Below are 26,668 nucleotides of genomic sequence, written 5' to 3' on the forward strand. Positions count from 1 at the left end.
TTTTTGCAAAGCAGGCCATAACAACTGGCTGACTAAAAACAATTTCTTCTTATCTTTTCTCTCGTGTTTTTCAATGGTTCAAAAATAATCAGTCGAATGCCTGTAAAAGGCATGTCTTGTCACCAGAGGGTGAAATGGCAGTTTGGTGTGAGTGCATGGTTTCTGGATGTGTGGAGGAAATTCAGGATATATCGACGTTCCTCTGAATTTTATCGCTGGCAGAATTTTACGAGGATATCGATACTTTGAATAAATGTTAATATTTCTGAAATGAGTTCTGCTCAGGCTGACTTAAATTCATGAGTGGCACTGAAGGAATCGTCTGGATCTATCAAACTCATGAAACATTTCTCATCTTGGAATATGGTCCTAAAGAAATTCAGTTTTTCCATGCGTGTGGACATTTTACAAAGTAATGTTGTGAACAGGGTGTGATGGCTGATTGTCTGATCTGATCTCGGGCTCTTTCCTTACAGCTAACCACACTACTATTAATGTGACATCATCTGCACAGAGCACAACAGGTACGGAATATGCCCTCTTCCAATATATTACGAATATATGACATCTGATACAGAAAATTTGTAATAGAATTGCAGGGAGCTGTTGATGTGATTTAAATAGAATCATAGAGGAGGCTGTTTTGCTCATGGTGTCAATGGCAGTTATTTGTTTGAGTTATCCAGTTAGCCGCACAGCTCTTACTTTTCACCATTTCCTCTTTTCCAGTATTTCTCCAATTCTCTTTTTAATGTTACAACAGAATCTACATTTTGACTGTGGACTCTAACCAATGTCAGCTCACTGTGTTCAATTAATTTCTCTCATCTCCCCTCTACTTCTTTTGGTAATAATTTTACATCATGTCATCTTATCACAGACCAGCCTGACAATGGCTACAGTTTTCCATAATGATCACATCCTTTAATATGTCGAATCTCCAGCAATGTCCAAACTGTGACAGTCAAACTCAGTGTCAACTCATGCCTACATTAAAAAAAATTGAAAGCTTAGTCACTGATTGACCCAGTTTCTGAGCAATTGCTGTTGGGGGCAATTTTCAGTATGAGCAGAGGTTGATTTGAAACTGCTATATATTTCAGTTAATTTTCTTGTCCATTGACATTCTCTGAAACGCCAGTCTGCCACGTGAGCTCCCGAGGGCAATGGAAATCTGTCACATCCAACCAAAATGTTTGTTATCTTTCTGCAAGAATCTCCTTTACCACTATTACCACCACATCTGTAACAGGTAATTGGAAATCCCTGTTTGGGAGATTAATATTTCGGAACAAAGTTTGACTTTGTTTGCTTGTCTGTATGAGTGTACCTGTGCTCCTTCTTGCCAATGCAGATTGACACATTCCAGCCTCTCTGTTCATTTGGAGGCAGCATCTCCTTTAAGATGCACAATAATACACAAGGTCTGGACAAATGGTATTTTCCAAATCCACTGTCTTGTCATAAACCCATTGTCAATGATACAAGGAATTGCAAACCCGTTAATATCGTTCTTAAGAACAAAAGGATCAATCATTGAGTTTTAAATGATACGCATTATCACCACGGGGGAGAACATGTGCATCAAAATATGGGGGTAGTTTGCACATGTGCAGACGATATACCAGGTAAATGGACATTCTCCTGCAAGTTATCATTGGCAGAATTTTAATGAGAAGATGAGGGACTCTGAGAATTAATATTACAATTTTAAATATTTGTTCACTGTGTGCTCATTTCAATTCAAATATTGGCTGCAGAGGAACTGTCCAGATTTATTCAACTCATGAAAATTGTAACAATTTTGTAATCAGTAATTCCCCTGTGTCACTTTCTGTGTAGAATTTACAAAATGTTGTTGTGGACGGGCTGTGGTGTGGATTGTCTGATCTGAAATCCGATAGTGAACAGACTGTTGTTGATGTGATACCTTCTCCACAGATACTGAAAACCCGCTCTTTGAGCATGTTAACAATGTCAGAAATTGATGTTGAAATTGAATGGCTAAGTCCAAAGATGTGCAGGTTTGGTATATTGGTCATGCTAAATTGCCCCTTAGTCCGCAAAAGTTAGGTGTCGTTACAGGGATGGGATGGGGTAGTAGGCCTGGGTAGGGTGGTCTTTCAGATGGTTGGTGCAAACTTGATGAGCCGAATGGCCTCCTTTTGCACTGTAGAATATCTGTGATTCTAAGCACTACGTAAACTGTTGGCGGATTATCATTGGATCATACTGAAGGAGGCCATTTGGTTCATCGTGTCTGTGATGCTTTCAGATTGCACCAATTTTTCAGGCTCCAAACTAAACCATAAGAACTCTCCGAATTAAAAATACTTCTCATTTTACATTTGGCAATTTTACTAATTACCTTAAATTCATTCACTCTGGATACCTGCCATATTCGTAGTCGATACAACCTCATGTCGCCTTGTTTCCTTAATGTCTATAATTTCCTACTATGTTGAAGCTCTTCAAGTCAATGCTAGGCATCAATAAAGAACTATATTTTGCAATGTATATTCTGGTGTGAGCCAAAGGCCTGACCCATAGCCACATGTTGCTATTATTAAGATTCATAGTGTCAGTAGGAGAGCTGACTTTGCTGTAGAGCTTTGGCCATCTGGTAGACACATCAGCCATTTTCTTATTCACTGAATTTGGCAGTTTCAGAAAAGGTCCATTCAGATAACCCCAAGAGTGATGCAGCTGGAAATATACCACATTTGACATAACTCATTGTAATCTTTTTTGCAGCGAATTCCTTTACCAATACGGCAACCGTACCCGTGACAGGTAACTGCAAATTGCTGATTAGGAGACTAATACTCCAAAAAAATGTCTGCTGTCCATTAATTAAAATGCCTGAAATTACTACTCATCAATCCCAAGTCAGAAAACCGTTCCTCTGAAAAGTATCATTGGTAGAAAAGTATTGAGAAGATCAGCGTATATTAGAATTAATATTACAATTATTAAAATTTGCTCCCATTGTACTAATTTCAATTCAGATATTGGCTCAGAATAAACAGTCTGGATCTTTTTGACTCATGAACAACATAACATTAAGCAATCCAATCCAGAATTAGAACCCAGTATGATTTTCTGCATATAATTTACCAAATAATGTTGTGAACAGGATGTGGCTTTTGATTGGCTGATCTGAAATCCTCCAGTGAACAACATGATTATTGATGTGACACATTCTCCACAGATGACAACAGGAAATCTAGGGTGGGATTCTCCTATGCCTGAAGCAGATATTGTAATCGGCGATTGGGCAGAGAATCCCTTTTTACGCCCGAATTGGGGGAGGCGCCTGTTTTCAGATGCTCCGCCCCCTCCAAAACGTCATCATCGGGGAATGCGGGTGGCCTCAGGAGTCACCTGAAGGTCCTCTCTTGATGCTCCGCCCCCTCCAAAACGTCATCATCGGGGATTGCGGGCGGCCTCAGGAGTCACCTGAAGGTCCTCTCTCGATGCTCCGCCCCCTCCAAAACGTCATCATCGGGGAATGCGGGCGGCCTCAGGAGTCAACTGAAGGTCCTCTCTCGATGCTCAGCCCTCGATGGGCCAAGTTCACAATGGCATAGCTCAGTTTTTGTCAACCTCGTGTGGCAGCTGCGGACTGTGTCCATCGCCGCCATAGTCGGGGTGGAGCCGTGCCACTGGCCGGGTGGTGGGTTGGGGGGGGGGGCTTCGGTGTGGCGTGGGGGACTGGTGTAGGGTAGTCTGAGGGTGGCGAGGAGGAGTTCAGGGGGGAAATATACTGGCAGGTCAAGTCCGCACGCAGTCGGCACCATGTTGTACGTCGCGAACGCTGCGGGCCGTCACCGTGCGCATTTGCAACCACTGACCTGGCCGTTCCCTGACCATTTTTGGCACCGGATCCAGGGGTTTTACCCAGCGCCACTGCTAGCCCCTCACTAGTCCCGGAATTGGGGAGGGTTCGATACTGATTTTGGTGTCGTAAAATGCAGCTGTTCCCACGCCGGCTTCAGCACTTAGCCGCAAATCGGAGAATCCCACCAAATTGATCTAATGTTGTACTTAATTGTGATAAGCACTCAAGGAAATTGTTGATGTGACTGCAATAAAATCACACTGAAGAGATGGAAGGCTCCCATGGTGTGTTTTCTGGCAGTAGTAGTGGTTTGCCTTTGCTGCTGACGAGATCTTCCAGTCTCACTGAAGTCCACCCCATTTTGCGTGCCTCACCCATCCGGCTGCTGTGGAACCTGCCACAGAAGTCACCTTTTTACGAACCGGATGATCCGGCTGGTGGGAAAGGTTGGAAAATCCCACTCAGAAGTGATTTGGCTCCCTGTGCCCGTGATCACTCTATGGATCTGCCAAATAACTAGTCCCCCTCTCCTGCTCTTTTCCTCTGTAAATGTATCTTTTCAAGATTGCTGTTAGAATGGAATCTGCTTTCACTAATTTTTCAGGCGCTGCAATCTAAACCATGACTTTCCCATTCAAACCAAATATTCCACATCTTACTTCAAGTACTTTTACTAGTTACCAAAAATTCAGACTGGATATCTACTGTATTACCAGTGGATACAGTCTCATGTAAGATTGTGCCCTAAATGTCTATAGGTTCCTGCAACGTGGAATCCCTTGGAGTCAAGCTGGGCATCATTGAAGAACGACATTTTGCAATGTAGATGGTGTTGTGAACCAAAGGTCATTAATCACATGGTGCACTTGTTAAAATCCACATTATCATTAGAAGAGCTGATATTGCAACAGCAAGTTGGCCACCTGGTATATAACTCATCCATTTTCATATTCACTGACTTTGGGCAGCTTTACAAAAGGTCCATTCTGCCAGCTTAACCTAAACGGCGATGTAGCTGGAAATGTACCACATCCGAACTAACCCATTGTAATCTTTTAACAGGGAATTTGGAGACCAATGCAACAACTTCACCCCTGACAGGTAATTGCAAATAGGATAATGAAAGCTTTAGATTTACATTAGTTCTTTTCACAAAGCAGGCCATAACAACTTGCTTACTAAAAACAATTTCTTCTTATCTTTTTTCTTGTGTTTTTCAATGGTTCAAAAATATTGTGCGCGATTCTCTGCTCCCCACGCCGGGTGGGAGAATCACTGGAGGGCCCCCCGACAAATTTCACCCCCCCCTGGTGCCCCCCACAATTCTCTACCCCCTCCCCTGCTCGGAAGAATCACCGCTCGCCGTTTTACACGCTGAACGGCGATTCTCCGACCCGATGGGCCGAGCGGCCTGCCATTCCACGACGGCGGCAAACATACCTGGTCGCTGCCGTCGTGAAACGTGAGTGAGAAGCCCGTTTGTGGCTTGTAGGTGGCCTAGCAAGGAATAAGCACCACGACTGTGCTCGGGAGGGGACAGGCCCGCGATCAGTGCCCACCGATCGTCGGGCCGGCGTCCAAATTGGACTCATTGGGCGCGATTCTCCGCCCCCCACGCCGGTTCGGAGAATAGCGGGAGGGCCTCCCGACATTTTTCACGCCCTCCCGCTATTCTCCCCCCCCCCCCACTCCCAACCCATGTCACGAAACGCCGCTTGCCGTATTTTACGGCGAGTGGCGATTCTCCGCGGCCGATGGGCCGAGCGGCCGGGCCTTTACGCCCGTTTTGTCATGGCAGCAAAACACACCTGCTCGCTGCCGTCGTAAAAACAGGTGCTGGATGCCCGTTTGGGGCGGGAGCACCACTGTTGTGCTCGGGAGGGGACAGGCCCGTGATCGGTGCCCACCAATCGTCGGGCCTGCGGCCAAAAGGGACTATTTCCCCTCCACCGCCCGACAAGATCAAGCCGCCACATCGTGTCAGGCGGCGGTGGAGAAATGCGGAACCGCGCATGCTCGGGTTCCATCAATGGCGTGATGACGTCACCCGCGCACGCGTGGGTTGGGGCCGGTCGCGCGTCATCTTGGCGCGTGGCCTTAACGACGGCCGTTAAGGCCGCGACGCCATGATTCTCGGGGTCCCGCTCCTAGCCCCGATCGGGGGAGAATCGTGTCCTGGGAACGGGCGTGCAGGCTGCCATGAAACACGGCCGGTTTCACGGTAGCCTTTACGACTCTCCGCATTTGCGGAGAATCTCGCCCATTATTTCCCCTCTGCCGCCCCGCAAGATCAAGCCGCCACATCTTGCAGGACGGCTGAGGGGAAAGACGGCCACCGCACATGCGTGGGTTCGTGCCGTCAGCGTCATGACGTTAGCCGCGCATGCGCAGGTTGGGGCCGGCCAACCTGCGCATGCGCAGTTGACGTCATTAGGCGTTCCGGCCACGTCATTCTTGGCGCGACGCCCCTGTGGCCGAGAGTTATGGAGCGCCGCTCCTAGCCCCGCCGGGAGGGGAGAATAGGGGGCAAGGAGCGGCCTCCGTGGCCGTCGTGTAACTCGGCCGAGTTCACGACGGCCCTCCCGATTTTTCCCAGGAGCGGAGAATTCCGCCCAATAAGTCGAATGCTTGTAAAAGACATGTGTTGCCACCAGAGGATGAAATGGCAGATTGGTGTGAGGGCATGTTTTTGTGGATGTGTGGAGGAAACTCAGGATATATCGCCGTTCCTCTGAACAGTATCACTGGCACAATTTTATGGAGATATCGATAACTAGGAATCAATGTTAATGTTTCTGAAATGAGTTCTGCTCAGGCTGACTTAAATTCATGAGTGGCACTGAAGGAATAGTCTGGATCTTTCAAAGTCATGAAAAATTTCTCATCTTGGAATATGGTCCTAAAGAAATTCAGTTGTTCCACCACCTGTGGATATTTCACAAAGTAATGTTGTGAACAGGGTGTGAGGGCTGATTGTCTGATCTGAAATCCGGCTCTTTCCTTTCAGCTGACAGCACTACTATTAATGTGACATCATCTGCACAGAACACAACAGGTACGGAAAATGTCCAATTCAAATATATTAAAAATGTATGACACCTGATACTGAAAGTGGGTAGTTAAATTGCAGGAAGCTGTGATGTGATTTAAATAGAAAATTTGGCTCATGGCAGATATTTGTCTGAGTTATCCAGTTAGCCACACTGTTCTGATTTTTCACCATTTTCTCTTTTCCAGTATTTCTCCAATTCCCTTTTTAAAGTTACAGCAGAATCTACGTTTTGACTGTGGACTCTACAGCTCACTGCGTTAAATTAATTTCTCTCATTTCCCCTCTACTTCTTTTGGTAATAATTTTAAATAATGTCACCTTATCACAGACCAGCCTGACAATGGCTCCAGTTTTCAACAATGATCACATCCTTTAATATGTGGAGACTCCTGAAATGTCCAATCTCTGGTTCATTTTTGGAGGCAGCATCTCCTTTAAGGTGCACAATAATACAAAAGGTCTGGAGAAACAGTATTTTTCAAATCCATTGTCTTGTCACAAATCCATTGTCAATGACACAAGAAACTGCAAAACATGTCGATATAGTTCTTAAGAACAAAAAGATCAATCATTGAGTTTTAAATGATATGTAATACAACTGAGGGGATGAAAATGTGCATCAAAATATGTGTGCAGTTTACACATGTGTCGACGAAACTCCAGGTAAACGTACATTCTTCTGGAATTTATCATCAGCAGAACTTTAATGGGGAGATGAATGACTGAGAATTATTATTTCAATTCAAATATTGGCTGCAGAGAACAGTCTAAATTTAGTCATGAAAATTGTAACATTTTGTGAACAAATTTCAAGTAATCCCCCTGTGTCACATTTTGTGTAGAATTTACAAAATGATGTTGCGGATGGGTTGTGGGTATGAATTGTCTGATCTTAAATCCTATAGTGAATAGACTGTTGCTAATGTGATACCTCCTCCCAGATACTAAAAACCCACTCTTTGAGCATATTAACAATGTCAGAGATCCGATGTTGAAATTGAGTGGCTAAGTCCAAAGATGTGCAGGTTACATGGGTTGGCCATGCTAAATTACTCTTTAGTGTCTGAAGGTTATGTGTTCTTACGGGGATGTGGCGGGCAAGTGGACCTGGGTCAGGTGGTCTTCCAGATAGGCAGTCAGACGGGAAGGTCTGAATGGCCTTCCTCTGCACTGTAGGCATTATATGATTCTATGATTCTCAGCTTCACACAAAACTGTTGATGTGATTATCATTGAATCATACCAAAGGAGGTAATTTGGCTCATTGTTTCTGTGGTGGCTTCAGATTTTTCGGGCACTCCAAACTAAACCATAAGAACTCTCCAAATTAAAAATAATTTCTCCTTAACTTACCTCTGGTACTTTTGCTAAAATCTTCAGTCCATTCACTCTGGATACATACCATCTTCCCAGTGGATGCATTCTCTTGCAGTTCTATTCCCCTATCCATACTTTCCTACAATGTTGAAGCTCTTGGAACCAAGGCTAGACATCAACAAAAAACTGTACTTTGCAATGTAGAAGGTGTTGTGAACCAAAAGCTATTGATTAGCCACATGTTGCACTTGTTAAGATCCACATTGTCAGCAGAAGAACTGACGTTGCAGTACATATTGACCACCTGGTACACAACTCAACTATTTTCCTATTTACTGACTTTTGGCAGATTTATACAAGGGCAACTGTGCCAGATTATCCCAAGGGGCAATGTATCTGTAAATCTACCACATTCGACCTAACCCCTTGTAATCTTTTTTTACAGGAAATTATTTTACCAATATGACCACCTCACCTGCAACAGGTAACTGCAAATTGCTGATTCAGAGATAAAAAAATGTTTTTAAATGACAGCTGTACATTAATTAAAGTGAATGAAATGACTTCTGTTTCCAACCCAAACCATAACAACTTGCTGAATTTGGCTAGATTTTCCGGCCCTTTTGCCTAAAAGGTGTACAAAGATGTGGGGAGTGATGGTCAGATCCAATTATCTTGTTACATGTATTTTCTGCTCTACACTCTCAGAAGAAACATTTTTAGAACACTAAACGAGTTAGTCAACTTCTTGTAAATGGCATGCGTCAGTATCAGGGAGAGAAATGGTGCAACAATGTGACTGCACTGTGTTTTGATGTATGGAAATGGCTCTTTTTGTGAACATATTTCACCTGTGCCATAATATGTAGACATTTTGCAAAGAAAGGTCACAAACAGGGTGTGACTGTTGATAGTTTGATCTGTAATTTTGTACTTTCCTTGAAAATCGCTTATTGTTACAAGTAGGCTTCAAATGAAGTTACTGTGAAAAGCCCCTAGTCGCCACATTCCGGTGCCTGTTTGGGGAGGCTGGTACGGGAATTGAACCGTGCTGCTTGCCTGCCTTGGTCTGCTTTCAAAGCCAGTGATTTAGCCCTGTGCTAAACCAGCCCCTGTTTCCTTATTCCTTACAGTGAATATCACGACTGTTGCTGGGACATCCACTCCACAGATCACAACAGGTATTGAAAATGTGTACTTTGAGCTATAAGGCAACAGGAAACCAGATGCAAATATTGAGTTGGTAACAAGCACCACACACAGCTAATGTGGTTTAGCATAGAAACATTCAGACAGAATGAGGCTTTTCAGTCCATGGTGCCTATGCCAGCTGTTTGAAAACTATGTAGGAAGGAAGAAGAACCGAGTTTTCTTTTTATTGTTTCTTTTCAAATGATATTTTTGTTCAACATATACTAGTAAATATGATGGTAAATAAAATCAATTATTTTATTACATGTAAATGACTCCAGCAGCGTTAGTTCTATTCAGAGTACATGTTTATTTTTGATTACCGTAGAAACAAATACACCCCCAACCTATACAATTTCACGTATTGTTGATTTTGGTTTAGTCAGCATACACTTTAATGTATATGTTTATTTTTAAGTGGGGAGGGAGTGTAGTATATTACAAGAGCTGAGCATTTTGTTATAGTGACCTCTCTGCTGCCCTCTCTGTTCTGGAGGCGTAAATAAACTTAGTTCAATACCAGCTGCTTACAGTGAATGCACATGGTGAGTTCAATACACAACATCACATTTCAGGCTTCGGCTAATAAGTGCCAAGTAATAATTGCACCACACAAAGACCCAGTCAATGGTGTTTCCAGACAGAGAGGGTCCAACCACATTCCACGGCATTACCACCACTGAATCCCTCAACATTAATGTGACCAGAAATTTAATTGGACAAGCCATATGAATACTGTGGCTACAAGAGCAGGTCAGAAGTTGGGAATTCTGCAGTGAGTGACTATCTTCTGTCTCCTCAAAGCCTGTCCACCATCTAGAAGACACAGTGCAGGAGTATGATGTTATATCCTCCACTTGCCGAAATGACTGTAGCTCCTACAGTCAAGAGCCTCAACATCATCCAGCACAAAACATCCAATCATTATATTAAACCTCTTGCCAGTACCATCTACATCCCATGAACGAATCAATTTTTAAAAAATGAATGGGGGGGGGGGGGGGGGGGGGGAGCAGCATGGTGGCGCAGTGGTTAGCACTGGGACTACGGCGCTGAGGACCTGGATTTGAATCCCGGCCCGGGGTCACTGTCCGTGTGGAGTTTGCACATTCTCCCCCAGTGTGTGCGTGGGTTTTGCCCCCATAACCCAAAAGATGTGCAGGTTAGGTGGATTGGTCACGCTAAATTGCCCCGTTAATGGGAAAGAAAAATAATTGGGTACTCTAAATTCATTTTTTTTTAAATGAATGCAAACCTTACAACTCTGGATGTCCTGGGGAGGTTGAGATTTGCAAATTCATAAACCTTAATTTATGTCATATTTTTTAAGCGATAATACTTATAATGGGATTAGATTGCGAGGTGGGGGGCTTTCTATTTTCTTTGTTCTCTTCAAAACACAGTAAATCTGAATAATTTGTTGTCTGGGAAAGAAGTGTTTTATTATGAGCCCATGCAAATGCTGTGGGATATGTTAGAATCTTCCATCATGACTCCATATTCTTTGTAATCTCACATTATCCAGCAGAGATCAATGCTACGGACGTCAATGAAATTGTGAACGAACTAGAGAATATTTTACAAATGGAGAGTATAAGTGAGGGGCTTGCAAGATCATTCATTAATAAAATAAGCGCCCTCATCAATGTCTCCCCTGCTGATGTTGCTTCATTTTCCAGAAGGTAAGCTACATCAACACCAGTAACTTCCATTAATGCAGCTACTTTCACATCAAGAAACATCCACTGGACAATAATCTAAGGATATTTTGCACCAAGCTACTTGAGATGTTTTTAGGGAAGGTAAGCAAAAGCGTGGCCCAACAGGTAGGTTTTGAGGAGTATCTGAAAGGAGGTGCGGAAGTTTATGGAGAAAATTACAGTCTTTAGGGCCTAGGCAGCTGAGGAATGACCACCAATGTTGGAGCAAAAGCAACTTGCTTGTGCAGGAGGCCAGACATGGAGGAATCCACACGTTTTAGAGGGTTGCAGAGTTTGGAGTAGGTCATAGAAATAGAGAATAATATCTATTTAACTCCAAGTAATATTTATTCATGGTATAAGCCCTCAATATTTGCGGGGAGGTAGTCGGGAGAGGGCTGATCACATAACTGTGGCCCGGAAATCTGGGAATATCAGGATGGAGAGATCCTGCTGACTTTAATTACAAGGTCTAATTGTAATTGTTTAAGATTACTACCTGAATGGCTGTAAATTGGGAGAGGGGAGTGTGCAGCGGGACCTGGGTGTCCTTGGCTGTAAATTGGGATGGGGGAGTGTGCAGCGGGACCTGGGTGTCCTTGGCTGTAAATTGGGATGGGGGAGTGTGCAGCGGGACCTGGGTGTCCTTGGCTGTAAATTGGGATGGGGGAGTGTGCAGCGGGACCTGGGTGTCCTTGGCTGTAAATTGGGATGGGGGAGTGTGCAGCGGGACCTGGGTGTCCTTGGCTGTAAATTGGGAGAGGGGAGTGTGCAGCGGGACCTGGGTGTCCTTGGCTGTAAATTGGGAGAGGGGAGTGTGCAGCGGGACCTGGGTGTCCTTGGCTGTAAATTGGGATGGGGGAGTGTGCAGCGGGACCTGGGTGTCCTTGGCTGTAAATTAGGAGAGGGGAGTGTGCAGCGGGACCTGGGTGTCCTTGTGCACCAGTCACTGAAGGTAAACATGCAGGTGCAGCAGGCAGTAAAGAAGACAAACGGTATGTTGGCTTTCATTGCGAGAGGATTCGAATACAACCTAGGGGGTTGTCGTGTCAGGTTAAGGATAGAAATGAGGAGACATTTCTTCACTGAGAGGGTTGTGAATCTTTGATATTCTCTGATCCAGAGGGCTGTGGAAGCTCAGTCAATGAGTATGTTCAAGAGTAAGATTGATAAGAGCTGAGGGACTAGAGGCATATTTCGTTGGGGTAGGAAGTGCAGATAATGTCAAAGTTTAGCCAAGATCTTACTGAATGGTGAAGCAAACGTGAAGGGTTGTATGGCCTACTCTTGCTCCTCGTTTTTTTGCTATGCTCAAGCCCATTGAGAGACAGAATGCACAGTAGCGAGACTCCTTGGATCAGTATTCAGCTCCCTTTTCTCAATATGGTAAAAAAAATACAATGAATTTTAGCAAAATCCTTAGATGGAGTAAGGGTGCATAAATATAAGAACAAAAATACATTTTTTTTGTGTAGACTTTCCTCCAAGTAGCAGGATGGCACTGAGATATACTTCAACTTTCTCTCTGTTCTGTTCTCCCACAACAAACCATTCTTCCAGTTGTTGACAGAGTCTGTTTGGTTTTTATTAGGATAATACGAATTGTGGACCAAATCGGTGAGAAGCTGAATTTCACAAGCGCTTCAATAAACATCACAGCTCCTTCTTTGGCTCTGGCTGTGACCAAAGTCAATGCTACTGACTTCGGTGGGGCAGATTTCAGTATCAGCAACATCACCAATTTGCAGGTAGTACAGATCCAAACTTTTCACTTTGTTTATCAAGGCAGTTGTTTGGGACTTATTAGGCTGGATTTTATAGTAACGATGACAATGCTTATATCATTTATGTGGATGTTGGACAGCAACGTTTGGCGAATAACTTAAATATGGAAATCTGAGATTGCTGTCCATGATGTCCCACTTGTCTGAAAGCTTTCAAAATCGGCATCTCGCCATCTGACTCACCGTTCAAATGCATTAAATGCCATGTGGTTCTTGTAAAGGAACGGTAAAGTCACCAATAGTCCCAGATGACCATAGGCTGCTTTCCCCTTTGAGGGGGAGGGCTGACTGGTGGTGATTTAACCTGTGGATCATCTCACCTTAGAAGAGGGGTAAGGTTGAGAAGGCAGAGCCTTCATGAATAATCTCAGCCAGTACAGGAATTGAACCCCCCGCTGCTGGCCTCACTCGGCATCACAAACCAGCTGGCCAGCCAACTGAGCTAAACCAGCCCTTATTTCTTGTACTTACCCCATCGATAAACAAAATATTCGGGCTTGTTCATTTGTAAGTGCACTTTTAACAATATGATAATTCTAACTTACTGCCAAACAACCTCTCTGGCATTGAAAACTAACTTTTACAAAAGTATGGAATCTAAATCCTTCAGATTTTAACCATTTTCAGAGATTTTTTTAAAAATGGACTTTTACTTTTGCTTTCTTAATCCAATCTTTCTCTCTCTCCATTTTGGTATCCAATTTGGCTGGTACTAAATATCCTAATTTCCAGGTTCAGATTCCACTCTGTTCATGAATGATTCTTCAATCTGATTGATTATTGCAATATACGGAGGCATAGGGGCAGGGGCTCAGCCTGCCATTGGCAAAATACCCACAGCCTGGTGAAAGGGCCTTTAATAGGGTCTTTGAATTTTTAAGTTTGTTTCCCACTTCATTGGGATGGGAAACCTGTCAGTAGCTGGTCCTGTCACCAGTGAAATTCTCGAAAGGTGGATTGGCATCGGGGCCTCCAGCTGGCCTGGCTCCTTGTAATTTTAAGACTGCTCCCGCACTGTGATTCCATCCCCAGGGATTGATGTATTTCCCTCGAATAACTCTGTCTCTTTCCCATGCTGCCGGGGTTGCTGAGTATTTCCAGCACGTTACTGTTTCTCTTTCAGATTACAGAGCTTGTTCCCGTGACTGAGAATTGGAATTAGCGATCTAAAAAAGGTTCTTTTCTAGTGTTGCTTCGATAGATTTTTAAGACGTAATTTTCTGAACATTCCAAGGAAGCAGGAGTTTGTCAGGTATACTGACAAATGTTAAAACTTTCTTGATTTATTACTTCAAAGTGAAATATGTTAGGACTAGATTCTCTCACAAGAGGAAATCCTTTCCACATCAACCCTGTTAAGACACCTCAGGATCTTATATGTTTGATTAATTTTAAATCCATACAAGTACATTTCTGTTCGTTCTTGGGAAGTGCTACTTTGCTTAAATAAGGAGAAAAGTCTGGAGCAATCTGCCAGGTGACAGAGTAGAAAACAGTTTGAGGAGAATTCAGATGCATTTGGAGTTGGAATGGGGTGAGGTAGATTGAATATTGTACAAGCGCCCTAAGGTCCATATTCACCAGCCTTCCTGTACATAAGAACATAAGAACATAAGAACTAGGAGCAGGAGTAGGCCATCTGGCCCCTCGGGCCTGCTCCGCCATTCAATTAGATCATGGCTGATCTTTTGTGGACTCAGCTCCACTTTCCGGCCCGAACACCATAACCCTTAATCCCTTTTTTCTTTAAAAAACTATCTATCTTTACCTTAAAAACATTTAATGAAGGAGCCTCAACTGCTTCACTGGGCAAGGAATTCCATAGATTCACAACCCTTTGGGTGAAGAAGTTCCTCCTAAACTCAGTCCTAAATCTACTTCCCATTATTTTGAGGCTATGTCCCCTAGTTCTGCTTTCACCCGCCAGTGGAAACAACCTGCCCGCATCTATCCTATCTATTCCCTTCATAATTTTAAATGTTCCTATAAGATCCCCCCTCATCCTTCTAAATTCCAACGAGTACAGTCCCAGTCTACTCAACCTCTCCTCGTAATCCAACCCCTTCAGCTCTGGGATTAACCTTGTGAATCTCCTCTGCACACCCTCCAGTGCCAGTACGTCCTTTCTCAAGTAAGGAGACCAAAACTGAACACAATACTCCAGGTGTGGCCTCACTAACACCTTATACAATTGCAGCATAACCTCCCTAGTCTTAAACTCCATCCTTCTAGCAATGAAGGACAAAATTCCATTTGCCTTCTTAATCACCTGTTGCACCTGTAAACCAACTTTCTGTGACTCATGCACTAGCACACACAGGTCTCTCTGCACAGCAGCATGCTTTAATATTTTATCGTTCAAATAATAATCCCGTTTGCTGTTATTCCTACCAAAATGGATAACTTCACATTTGTCAACATTGTATTCCACTTGCCAGACCCTAGCCCATTCACTTAACCTATCCAAATCCCTCTGCAGACTTCCAGTATCCTCTGCACTTTTCGCTTTACCACTCATCTTAGTGTCATCTGCAAACTTGGACACATTGCCCTTGGTCCCCAACTCTAAAGCATCTATGTAGATCAGTGGTTCTCAACCGGGGCCCACATGGACCCTGGGGGTCCATGTAACATTACTGGGGGTCCACACAAAAAAAATACCGAATTGGGGGTCCACGGTGATATTTTAGTGGTCCATAGAGCAATTCTACTTCAGAAGAATTGTTATTACTGAGAATAAAATTTTTACAGTAATCTACGCCATGTTAAAATACTAAAAGTAGAAATATTCATCTAGCTATGAATTTTTTATGGCAATCAAGTAGGAGAAAAAAACATTACATTTGACAGTGTCGTAAATTTAAAGTTACCTAGAACAAACGGAGGTGAAAATCACCCATCTTTTCTCAGGTAGCAGGCAGCGACCTTAGATGTTTGTTTTCATGATGAATATTCACCTTTCTCTCTCTCTCTCTCTCGCACTGACAAAGGTCAAAGAGAGATTATAATCTATCTAATTTACCTTGAGGGCTGAAGGGGCTCAGAACCAAAAAGGTGCATTTGCTGTGGCCCTAATTGTCCCACTCATCTCCCTTGGGATTCATAAACTTATGGGTGAAGAGAATATGCCTTGCTTTGCCTGGAACGCAGTTTTCATATGTTTAATAAAGTTCATAGTTCGATTCAAACTATTTTTCTTTCAGATTTTTCATCCTAACTCAAGTTATGAATAACATTTCTTTACAGGAGACCATCATTGAATTACAAAGTGATGAAATATTGCACGCAAAATTCAAAGATGGGAAGCATAATATATGGAAAACAAATGAAACTGCTAAAAAGTACCCACTACTCTGGGATAAAGCACAGCTCTACGTTATAGCTTTTCCATAATCTTACCTTGTTGAATCAGGATTTAGTCGTGTTTTTCACTTATTATCAAAAGCTCGTAATAGACTCAACATTGTGAAAAAGGGTGATCTTCGACTATCATTGACCTCGATGGAGTCGAATATAAAAAAACTCGCTGAGCAGCATCAACCACAGGGATCTCATTTAATAAATCTGCATTTTTTTCTTAATTACTCACTATGGGGGTCCACAAAAAAAATGAAGAGGAAAAGGGGTCCATGGGTTAAAAAAGGTTGAGAACCACTGATGTAGATTGTGAATAATTGTGGGCCCAACACGGATCCCTGAGGGACACCACTAGCTACTGATCGCCAACCAGAGAAGCACCCATTAATCCCCACTCTTTGCTTTCTATTAATGAACCAATCCTCTATCCATGCTACTACTCTACCCACAATGCCATGCATCTTTATCTTATGCAGCAGCCTTTTGTGTGGCACTTTGTCAAAAGCTTTCTGGAGATCCAGATATACCACATCCATTGGCTCCCCGTTATCTACTGCACTGGTAATGTCCTCAAAAAATTCCACTAAATTAGTTAGGGACGACCTGCCCTTTATGAACCCATGCTGTGTCTGCCCAATGGGACAATTTCTATCCAGATGCCTCGCTATTTCTTCCTTGATGATAGATTTCAGCATCTTCCCTACTACCGACGTTAAGCTCACTGGCCTATAATTTCCTGCTCTCTGCCTACCTCCTTTTTTTAAACAGTGGCGTCACGTTTGCTAATTTCCAATCCACCGGGACCACCCCAGAGTCTAGTCAATTTTGGTAAATCATCACTAGTGCATCTGAAATTTCCCTAGCCATCTCTTTTAGCACTCTGGGATGCATTTCATCAGGGCCAGGAGACTTGTCTACCTTTAGCCCCATTAGCTTGCCCATCACTACCTCCTTAGTGATAACAATCCTCTCAAGGTCCTCACCTGTCATAGCCTCATTTCTATCAGTCGCTGGTATGTTATTTGTGTCTTCCACTGTGAAGACCGACCCAAAAAACCTGTTCAGTTCCTCAGCCATTTCCTCATCTCCCATTATTAAAACTCCCTTCTCATCCTCTAAAGGACCAATATTTACCTTAGCCACTCTTTTTTGCTTTATATATTTGTAAAAACTTTTGCTGTCTGTTTTTATATTCTGAGCAAGCTTACTCTCATACTCTATCTTACTCTTCTTTATAGCTTTTTTAGTAGCTTTCTGTTGCCCCTTAAATATTTCCCAGTCCTCTAGTCTCCCACCAATCTTTGCCACTTTGTATGCTCTTTCCTTCAATTTGATACTCTCCCTTATTTCCTTAGATATCCACGGTCGATTTTCCCTCTTTCTACCGTCCTTCCTTTTTGTGGGTATAAACCTTTGCTGAGCACTGTGAAAAATCGCTTGGAAGGTTCTCCACTGTTCCTCAACTGTTCCACCATAAAGTCTTTGCTCCCAGTCTACCTTAGCTAGTTCTTCTCTCATCCCATTGTAATCTCCTTTGTTTAAACACAAAACACTAGTATTTGATTTTACCTTCTCACCCTCCATCTGTATTTTAAATTCCACCATATTGTGATCGCTCCTTCCGAGAGGATCCCTAACTATGAGATCATGAATCAATCCTGTCTCATTACACAGGACAAGATCTAGGACCGCTTGTTCCCTCGTAGGTTCCATTACATACTGTTCTAGGAAACTATCGCGGATACATTCTATAAACTCCTCCTCAAGGTTGCCTTGACCGACCTGGTTAAACCAATCGACATGTAGATTAAAATCCCCCATGATAACTGCTGTACCATTTCTACATGCATCAGTTATCTCTTTGTTTATTGCCTGCCCCACCATAATGTTATTATTTGGTGGCCGATAGACTACTCCTATCAGTTACTTTTTTGCCTTACTATTCCTGATTTCCACCCAAATGGATTCAACCTTATCCTCCATAGCACCGATATCATCCCTAACTATTGCCCGGATGTCATCCTTAAATAACAGAGCTACACCACCTCCCTTACCATCCACTCTGTCCTTCCGAATAGTTTGATACCCTCTGATATTTAACTCCCAGTCGTGACCATCCTTTAACCATGTTTCAATAATGGCCACTAAATCATAGTCATTCACGATGATTTGCGCCATCAACTCATTTACTTTATTCCGAATACTACGAGCATTCAGGTAAAGTACACTTATGTTGGTTTTTTTACCTCTGTTTTGAATCTTAACATCTCCAGTTTTACTCCTTTTAGTATTACTGGGCCTATTCATTGAGCTCCCCTCAGTCACTGTACCTTGTACTGTCGCACTTTTTGATTTTTGACTATGTCTTCTCTGTCTTGCACTTTCCCCCTTACTTCCTTTTGCTTCTGTCCCTGTTTTACTACCTTCCAACTTCCTGCATCGGTTCCCATCCCCCTGCCACATTAGTTTAAACCCTCCCCAACAGCTCTAGCAAACACCCCCCCCTAGGACATCGGTTCCAATCCTGCCCAGGTGCAGACCGTCCGGTTTGTACTGGTCCCCCAGAACCGGTCCCAATGCCCCAGGAATTTGAATCCCTCCCTCTTGCACCATCTCTTGAGCCACGCATTCATCCTATCTATCCTGATATTCCTACTCTGACTAGCTCGTGGCACTGGTAGCAATCCTGAGATTACTACCTTTGAGGTCCTACTTTTTAGTTTAACTCCTAACTCCCTGAATTCAGCTTGTAGGACCTCATCCCGTTTTTTACCTATATCGTTGGTGCCTATGTGCACCACGACAGCTGGCTGTTCATCCCCCCCCCCCCCCCCCCCCCCCCCAGGATGCCCTGCAGCCGCTCCGAGACATCCTTGACTTTGCACCAGGGAGGCAACATACCATCCTGGAGTCTCGATTGCGTCCACAGAACCGCCTGTCTATTCCCCTTATGATCGAGTCCCCTATCACTATAGCCCTGCCATTTTTCTTCCTGCCCTGCTGCGCAGCAGAGCCAGCCACGGTGCCATGAACCTGGCTGCTGCTGCGTTCCCCTGGTGAGCCATCTCCCTCAACAGTATCTAAAGCGGTATATCTGTTTTGCAGGGAGATGACCGCAGGGGACACCTGCACTGCCTTCCTACTCTTGCTCTTTCTTTTGGTCACCCATTTTCTATCTCCCTCATTAACTTTCACCTGCGGTGTGACCAACTCGCTAATCGTGCTATCCACGACCTCCTCAGCATCGCGGATGCTCCAAAGTGAGTCCATCCGCAGCTCCAGAGCCGTCAAGCGGTCTAACAGGAGCTGCAACTGAACACACTTCTTGCACGTGAAAGAGCCAGGGACAGTGGACGTGTCCCTGAGCTCCCACATCGCACACGAGGAGCATGACATGGGTCTGGGATCTCCTGCCATGTCTTAAACCTTAGGTAAACTTATACAACTACGATTTCAAAATAATTACCAGTCACTTACCAGGGTTAAAAAGCACCTTCTCTCACTCTGCACCAAATTACCAAGTTGCAATTCCCACTCTGGATGTCACTTGACAACAGCCCCTCCACAAACCACCTTCAAATTAGGCTGACCGCACTGCACGTATGCAAATCTCCCCGGAACAGCCAATCAATAGCTCTGCTCTGCTGCCTCTGCACTTTTATATGTACTTTTATATTCATTGCAGCAAGACCACCCAATAGCCCTAGATGAAATGGTAGAAGCTCTCCTCTTGTTCCCCTTCTTCACCGTCCACTTAAAAAGGGAATAAGGGACTTACCTCTTAACATTGTGTGCAACTGTTCTGTCTCATCCTTCAGGTCGCTCTGGGTGAAGGGTCTCCTCAGGCCAGTTTTGCAGCTATCAAACTTCCACCTTCCATGTTGAAAAACCTCTCACCAGAAGAGAGGGATAATGCTTCGAGAATTCAGTTCACTTTCTATGAAAAACCGACACTGTTCCAGGTAAAATTCCAACTGTTTGTCGTCAGCCTTTTAAAAAATACAGCGGATTACACTGCACCCTTGAGAATTTTAAACATTAATATAGATATTGAGGGTAGAGGTGAGAAAGAGATTAGTCTCAAACATTTTTAAAGTCAGAATTTCTTTGAGGCTCACACCACTGGAATGACACTTCTGCAGAACTGGATTTCTTTTACATTACAGAATCTCTGCAGTGCAGGGTGGGCAGTGATGCAGTGGTTAGTGCTAACCACTGCACCACTATGCCGCCCTATAGTGTGAGTTCATGCCATGATATAGTTTCCTAGCACAGTTGCACCACTGAACAGAAACCCTTTCTGAAACTATCATGGCGCTGCAATCATGTCAATGGCCGATTACCAATTTCCTGGACCATTTTTCGTTATTGATAAGGAAACAATGTACTTTTTTCTGTGTAGATTTACTGTACTTTTTTTAAACCCTTTGCTATCAGGATCCCAAAGTTGGAAATGGTTCTCGCTTGAACAGTTACATTATCGCCTCGAGTGTTGCAAACCTCAACATCAGTGACTTGGAGGATCCAGTCCAAATCACATTCAGGAACATTCAGGCCAGTCAGGTATTACTGAAATCAGCAGCTACTATTCAATGCACACAGATACAGAATAGAATACCATTAGCCAGTGGTATGTGATAATCTATTGCATTCAGCAAGGAATTTGGCAGCAGGGTAGCATGGTGGTTAGCATAAATGCTTCACAGCTCCAGGGTCCCAGGTTCGATTCCCGGCTGGGTCACTGTCTGTGTGGAGTCTGCACGTCCTCCCCCTGTGTGCGTGGGTTTCCTCCGGGTGCTCCGGTTTCCTCCCACAGTCCAAAGATGTGCGGGTTAGGTGGATTGGCCATGCTAAATTGCCCGTAGTGTCCGAATAAAAGTAAGATAAGGGGGGGGTTGTTGGGTTACGGGTATAGGGTGGATACGTGGGTTTGAGTGGGGTGATCATGGCTCGGCACAACATTGAGGGCCGAAGGGCCTGTTCTGTGCTGTACTGTTCTATGTTCTATGTTCTATGTTCTATGATGTAAGTACTTTGTTAAGAAAGCCTATTTGTAACTAGCAGTGCATTGCTACAAGGTGGTAGAGTGCATTCTATTTCCTGGGCTGATCAGTAGCAAAATAAGTTAATTCTGGATAAATAAGACTTGCTGTGCATCAGAGGTTAAACAGCAGGAATGTGTACTCGATGGGTGGGGATGAATTGTTCAAGAGGAATGTTGAAAGAGGCCTAAGGGCTGACCCTTCACAGTCTGGGATGGCAAAAAAAACATAGCAAATATGATTTTGGGGGATAAAATCAAATCAGTTAAACCTGAAAGCCAAGAAATCATACTGCATCCAGGGTATTTCAGACTGTTTCAATTTATGTGACATCAGGGAGCGATGCAAGCCTTCAAGGAAGGCACTGAACAATAATTAGGCATCAACAATGTGGCACATCTTATTAAACAAGAATCCTTCAGCTTGAGAAGAGGCATTGCAAAGGGGACATCACAGAGATAAATGAAGGTCCTTAACAGGATAAGGTGGACTCAAACAAGTTCTTTGAATACGACAGAACAATGCAGACATGAGAAAGCAGCTTCAGGAGAAATTTAAGACAGAACTCAAGAATTATGGTTTTACAAAGAGGGAAATGAACTCAACTAAAAAACTGTTTAATTTTTCAATTGGTAGATGTTGGATTTGGTAGCTGGAAATTTGAGAGTAAATGGGTTTCTAATCCAAATTTATTTTGTGAGTTGCGAGGTGAATATTTTCAATGAGAGGATTCAATACAGTGCCATTAGTTTTTTTCTAATATCTTGAAAATTGTATTATGTTATATATTGTAAAGTCTGCATAAATCACGTCCATGTTATGTTTTATTTCATTACTAAGGAGATTAGTTATTAGTAACAATACATTTTGTAATTGCAGGATAACGATAGTGTAGAATGTGTGTTCTGGGATTTCACAAGAAACAGTAAGTACTTCAGGCAACATTCAAACAAATAACATTACATTTATATAGGCCGCCATTCTATATTATTGTTACTCCCCCCTCAGCTTCAAATATTTCCTCAAAATCTACGTTGCTTTTGACCATCTTCCCCAATTGCTCTACTACTACTGGCTGCTCCTTCCATTGCTGTGCAGTATTTTGAATGCTGGCTGCTATAGTTATCCAAGTTTGTGTTGTAGTATGCCAGCTGACACTGCCAAACAGTTCTCTCTGAAAAGGTTAAGCTAATTCATGCCAGATCAGTAGCTCTCTAAAGCAGTCTTGCCCGTTCTTACTGGGCAGCTGTTGGCTGACTGACCCAGTGCAAACTGAATACATTCTCAGCATGCCTCTGCTTCACTTGACATATCAATTTAAATCTTCTACTGCTGCAGGCCTGGGACAGCATCATGCAACTGCCCCCTGACCCGTGTTGATTTTACAGCCTTGAGGTCATTTTCCTGAGGGGTTTTCTTGATCTCCGCTGGGAAGTAACCTCCCAGAGGGAAGGCAGAGAATGGCTATGGCAGCAGCCTCTACAATCCCACTGCAAACTACAGAACTAATTTCTTTTGTTTTTACAATAAACACGGCAGCAATTGCATATGCTCTTGTCTCACCTTATTTTTAAATGACCCCTGCATTAGCTATGGCATCAGTTGTCACACTTCTGGAGAGCACTGCCATGAGTCAGATGTTGACAATTAGATCGGAATAATTACATCAGGAATGTATTTGCAATATTTCTGTTCGGAATGTCGGGAAGTATTCTTACTCTATATTCCATAAACTTTAACTGAAAGAAGCAAAGGCCTTTCACAGTCAATCTGTTGTTTGCTGTTCTGCAGATGACAAGACCACCTCAATTGGTCTAGGAAAGCCCAGCTCGTCTGTCTGGTTTCATTTTGCCAGAAAGAGTCTAAAATTCCCCCATTGCAGCATTTATTTCTGAAAGAATTAGAGGGCCATTGTTCCCTGCACTCTATCTGAGATATGTCATATGTGAACTCCCTTTACTGAGATGGAGAACTTCCAGGACGTCAGTTATATATCTGTTCATTGTTAACTAGTGTCCCCTACTGCACTCTTTCAATTTAAAGTAATTTTACAGATTCTTCTTTTCTCATTCCTTTACAATATTTGTTTGCGATCTAACCAAATTTGTTTCTAAATGTGGTAGCGAGCGGGAAATGCCGGGTGTTTCCCAACAACTGACCCGGCGAGGGCGTCTGTGGTGAATGTAACTTGGTGATTCACACTGTATCTTTGTAAGCGCAGTAGTCTTATCTGACCACTAGGGGGAGTAGCTCTGGGAATGCTCAGGAGTTTGTACAGGGCTCCACCCTTGGCTCCGCCCACGACTCCTCCCCCTTGTGCTGCTGTATAAATACCCTTGTCCAGAGTCAGCCTGCAGTTCACCGAGAGTTCATCAACGGGTAACAGGCTGGCTCTGTAGTAAGTAGATTAAAACCACTGTTCATATCGGAAAGCACGTGTCTGGTGAATTGATGGTCCCATCAATGTCACCGATAGCTAACGTTAATTTGGGCACTTAATGATGCTCCATCATGATGACGGAAAAGACTGTCCCACCGACTGATTTGCCGGGACTCGCCTGGCAGCTCCTCGCTAACAAGGGGGAGCAGCATTTAAACCAATCCCACAGAGCAAATGTCAGACGCACGCAGCCATGCCAACGCGCAGACCAGTTCCACGATTCGAGGATGCCGACTTGGCCAGACTGATGGGTGCAGTCGAGTTCAGACAGAATACCTTGTTTCCTTCCTGAGGGGTTTGGAGTGTCAGCCGCAAGGCAGTGGCAGCAGCTGTCAGCATGGAGAGTGTGACTAGGGGGGCTGCCACCCAGCCGTAAGGAGCTCAACAACTTCCATCATGCCACATGGTGGGTTGGTATCGTTCCTTTGGCACAGGTCCCGCCTGCTTCCTCCCCCCCCCCACGACAACCCAGTGCCTGGAATTGCACACCTCCAGCACAATACCGCGAGAGTCCCCAGGACATCCTGGCACTCACCAGTACACCCCACCAATGCCCAGCAGTGGTGTACCCGCCTGTCCCTGCCATGTCGACCCCACTCTCGATTCTTGAAGTGTTCAGCTCCCGATGCCCCTTCTGTGTCACCGCAGGAGAGGTTGGCCCACAACAGATGGGAAAGGGGCCAGATGGGCGATGGGGCGCTGAACCTCATGGTCATCACCCACTATGAGGAACGGGCCCTGGAGGTTGCGGTGGTGGCCGAGTACAGATTGGCTACCGACGTCGAGCATGGCAAGTGCCTCAGATGTCTGTATCCACCGGCCCCCACGTGTGTTGTACATGCCAGCATGGTGATCCGCCCCTCTCACTGACCACATGTCCATTCTCCCGCAGGGTCTCCAGTTGATGGTGCAGGCCCATCAGGAGTGGCCCACTCCCTGGCTGTCCAAGAGAACACCTCAGAGGAGAGCACCAAGGGTGCCACCATTGATATGTCACAGCTGTCATCCCCACCCTCTGCCAGCGCAGAGACACACACCACGGTTGACAAAAGTAGTGGACAGGCGTCTGTCATACATCTATGTATATCATGGAGTGCAGACAGCAGTGATTGACACACAGGATGACCAGTAAGTACACAGAACAGAGCAGCCAATCACCAGACAGGACACGACTACTATAAAGCCAGAGGGCTCTGGGTTTCCCGCTCTCTCTGGACCCAGCCACTGAGACAGTCAGAGTTCATGAGCATAGCCAGTGCAAACAGCATGTGGTAGCTAGTAAGTCTGGTCAGGCTAGTGTCAACCCACAGTTGAACATGTATAGTAGTTAAGACGTTAAATAAAATCGTGTTGCATCTTATCAAGTGTTGGAGGTCGGTCTCTCGCTAAACTGCATCAAGTGCAGTCCACATCGACCCAGCCAGCCCAACACATCATGGTACCAGTGAGTGATGCTGAAATTTGACGGACCTACCTTGAGTGATTCAGCGTTGAGCAGCAGTGAAGACGTTAAATAAAATCGTGTTGCATCTTATCAAGTGTTGGAAGTCTGTCTCTCGCTACACTGCATCAAGTGCAGTCCACATTGAGCCAGCCTGCCCAACACATCAGCTTCTGGGGCATATTTTGATGAGCACTACACAGTTGTCAATGCACATGAGGTGGAGTAGGAAAAACCAGGGGAGGCAGCAATCGGAGGTCTGCCAGATCCCAGGACCCAGCTGAATCCCAGTAAGATGCTGAAACTCTGAACCAGGATTTCCTGGAGTTGATGCAGTCGATAGGGTGTTGCCGTGAGATTCAGAGGGGGATGTCAGAAACTCTCTTGCGGGTCCATAGCCGTTTGGAGGAGTCCCAAAGGCTACGGGTGCAGGAGATAGCCACAGCAATGGAGAGCTTGAGCAGAGACTTGTGCGTCATAACCCAACCTATGGCCCAAAGGTGCATTGTGAAGTCATAGATGTCCTGTTTGCCCGGACAGCCGACTATATAAATTTTAATCTGGACCAAACCCATCAAGGTGCTCGGCAGCAGGATTCTCCACCATTGCCAGGATGTCCCAGGTCCATAGATCATAGAATTACACAGAGGCCATTTGGCCCATCGAGTTTGCAATGGCTCTTGGAAAGAGCATCCTACCCAAGCCCACACCTCCACCCTATCCCCATAACCCAGTAAACCCACCCAAAACTAAGGGAAATTTAGCATGGCCAATCCACCTAACCTGCACATCTTTGGACTGTGGGAGGAAACCGAAGCACCCAGAGGAAACCCACGCACACACGGGGAGAACTAGCAGACTCTGCACAGGCAGAGACCCAAGCCGTGAATCGAACCTGGGACCCTAGAGCTGTGAAGCAATTATGCTAACCACTATGCTACCGTGCTGCCTTCCAGGGGATAATACATGGCATGCATGTCGCTTTGCACGCACCACGTGGTCAAAGAGCACCCTTCATTAACACAAAGGGGTTCCACTCCCTGTGTCCAACTTGTGAGCGACCACCAACCCAAGATTATGCACGTGTCTGCACACTTCCCCGGGAGTGTGCGCGACAGTTATATCCTGGGGCAGTTAGAGATACGCAGCATTTTCAAGGGACACCGCAGGGTGACCATTTGGCTCTTGGGGAATAAGGGGTATCCACATAGGAGCTGGCTAATTATGCCAGTCCGAAAGCTGGAGACCAATGCAGAGACCGGATATACCAAGGTTCGTTTGGCCACCTGGGCATTGACTGTTGAATCGGATTGCTTAAAATGCGGTTCCGATGCCTCGACCGCTCTGGTAGTCACTGCAGAACACCCTCCCCCCCCCTCCCCTGAAGGGTCACCCCTTTCTTGTGGTCTGCAGTACCCTCCACAACCTGGTACAGCAGTGGGGTGATGAGGTGGAGGAGGAGGAGCATGCAACCAGCTCCGAGGTGGAGAACAAGGAAGAGCC

The 26,668-nt window shown here is 44.6% G+C and overlaps 1 protein-coding gene across 1 annotated transcript in view; it reads left to right on the forward strand.

The window, feature by feature from the left end:
* Positions 1-26,668, forward strand: part of LOC119969209 (adhesion G-protein coupled receptor G2-like) — a 280,716-nt gene that overhangs the window by 210,922 nt on the left and 43,126 nt on the right. The window contains exons 48-55 of the mRNA XM_038802509.1: positions 6,849-6,896; positions 8,656-8,694; positions 9,344-9,391; positions 10,927-11,083; positions 12,693-12,849; positions 20,061-20,204; positions 20,680-20,805; positions 22,164-22,209. Of these exons, the coding sequence (XP_038658437.1) occupies positions 6,849-6,896; positions 8,656-8,694; positions 9,344-9,391; positions 10,927-11,083; positions 12,693-12,849; positions 20,061-20,204; positions 20,680-20,805; positions 22,164-22,209 (765 nt within the window). The remainder of the gene's footprint in view (positions 1-6,848; positions 6,897-8,655; positions 8,695-9,343; positions 9,392-10,926; positions 11,084-12,692; positions 12,850-20,060; positions 20,205-20,679; positions 20,806-22,163; positions 22,210-26,668) is intronic.

The sequence above is a fragment of the Scyliorhinus canicula genome, chromosome 7, assembly GCF_902713615.1.
Source record: "Scyliorhinus canicula chromosome 7, sScyCan1.1, whole genome shotgun sequence".
In the NCBI taxonomy this organism is placed as follows: domain Eukaryota; kingdom Metazoa; phylum Chordata; class Chondrichthyes; order Carcharhiniformes; family Scyliorhinidae; genus Scyliorhinus; species Scyliorhinus canicula.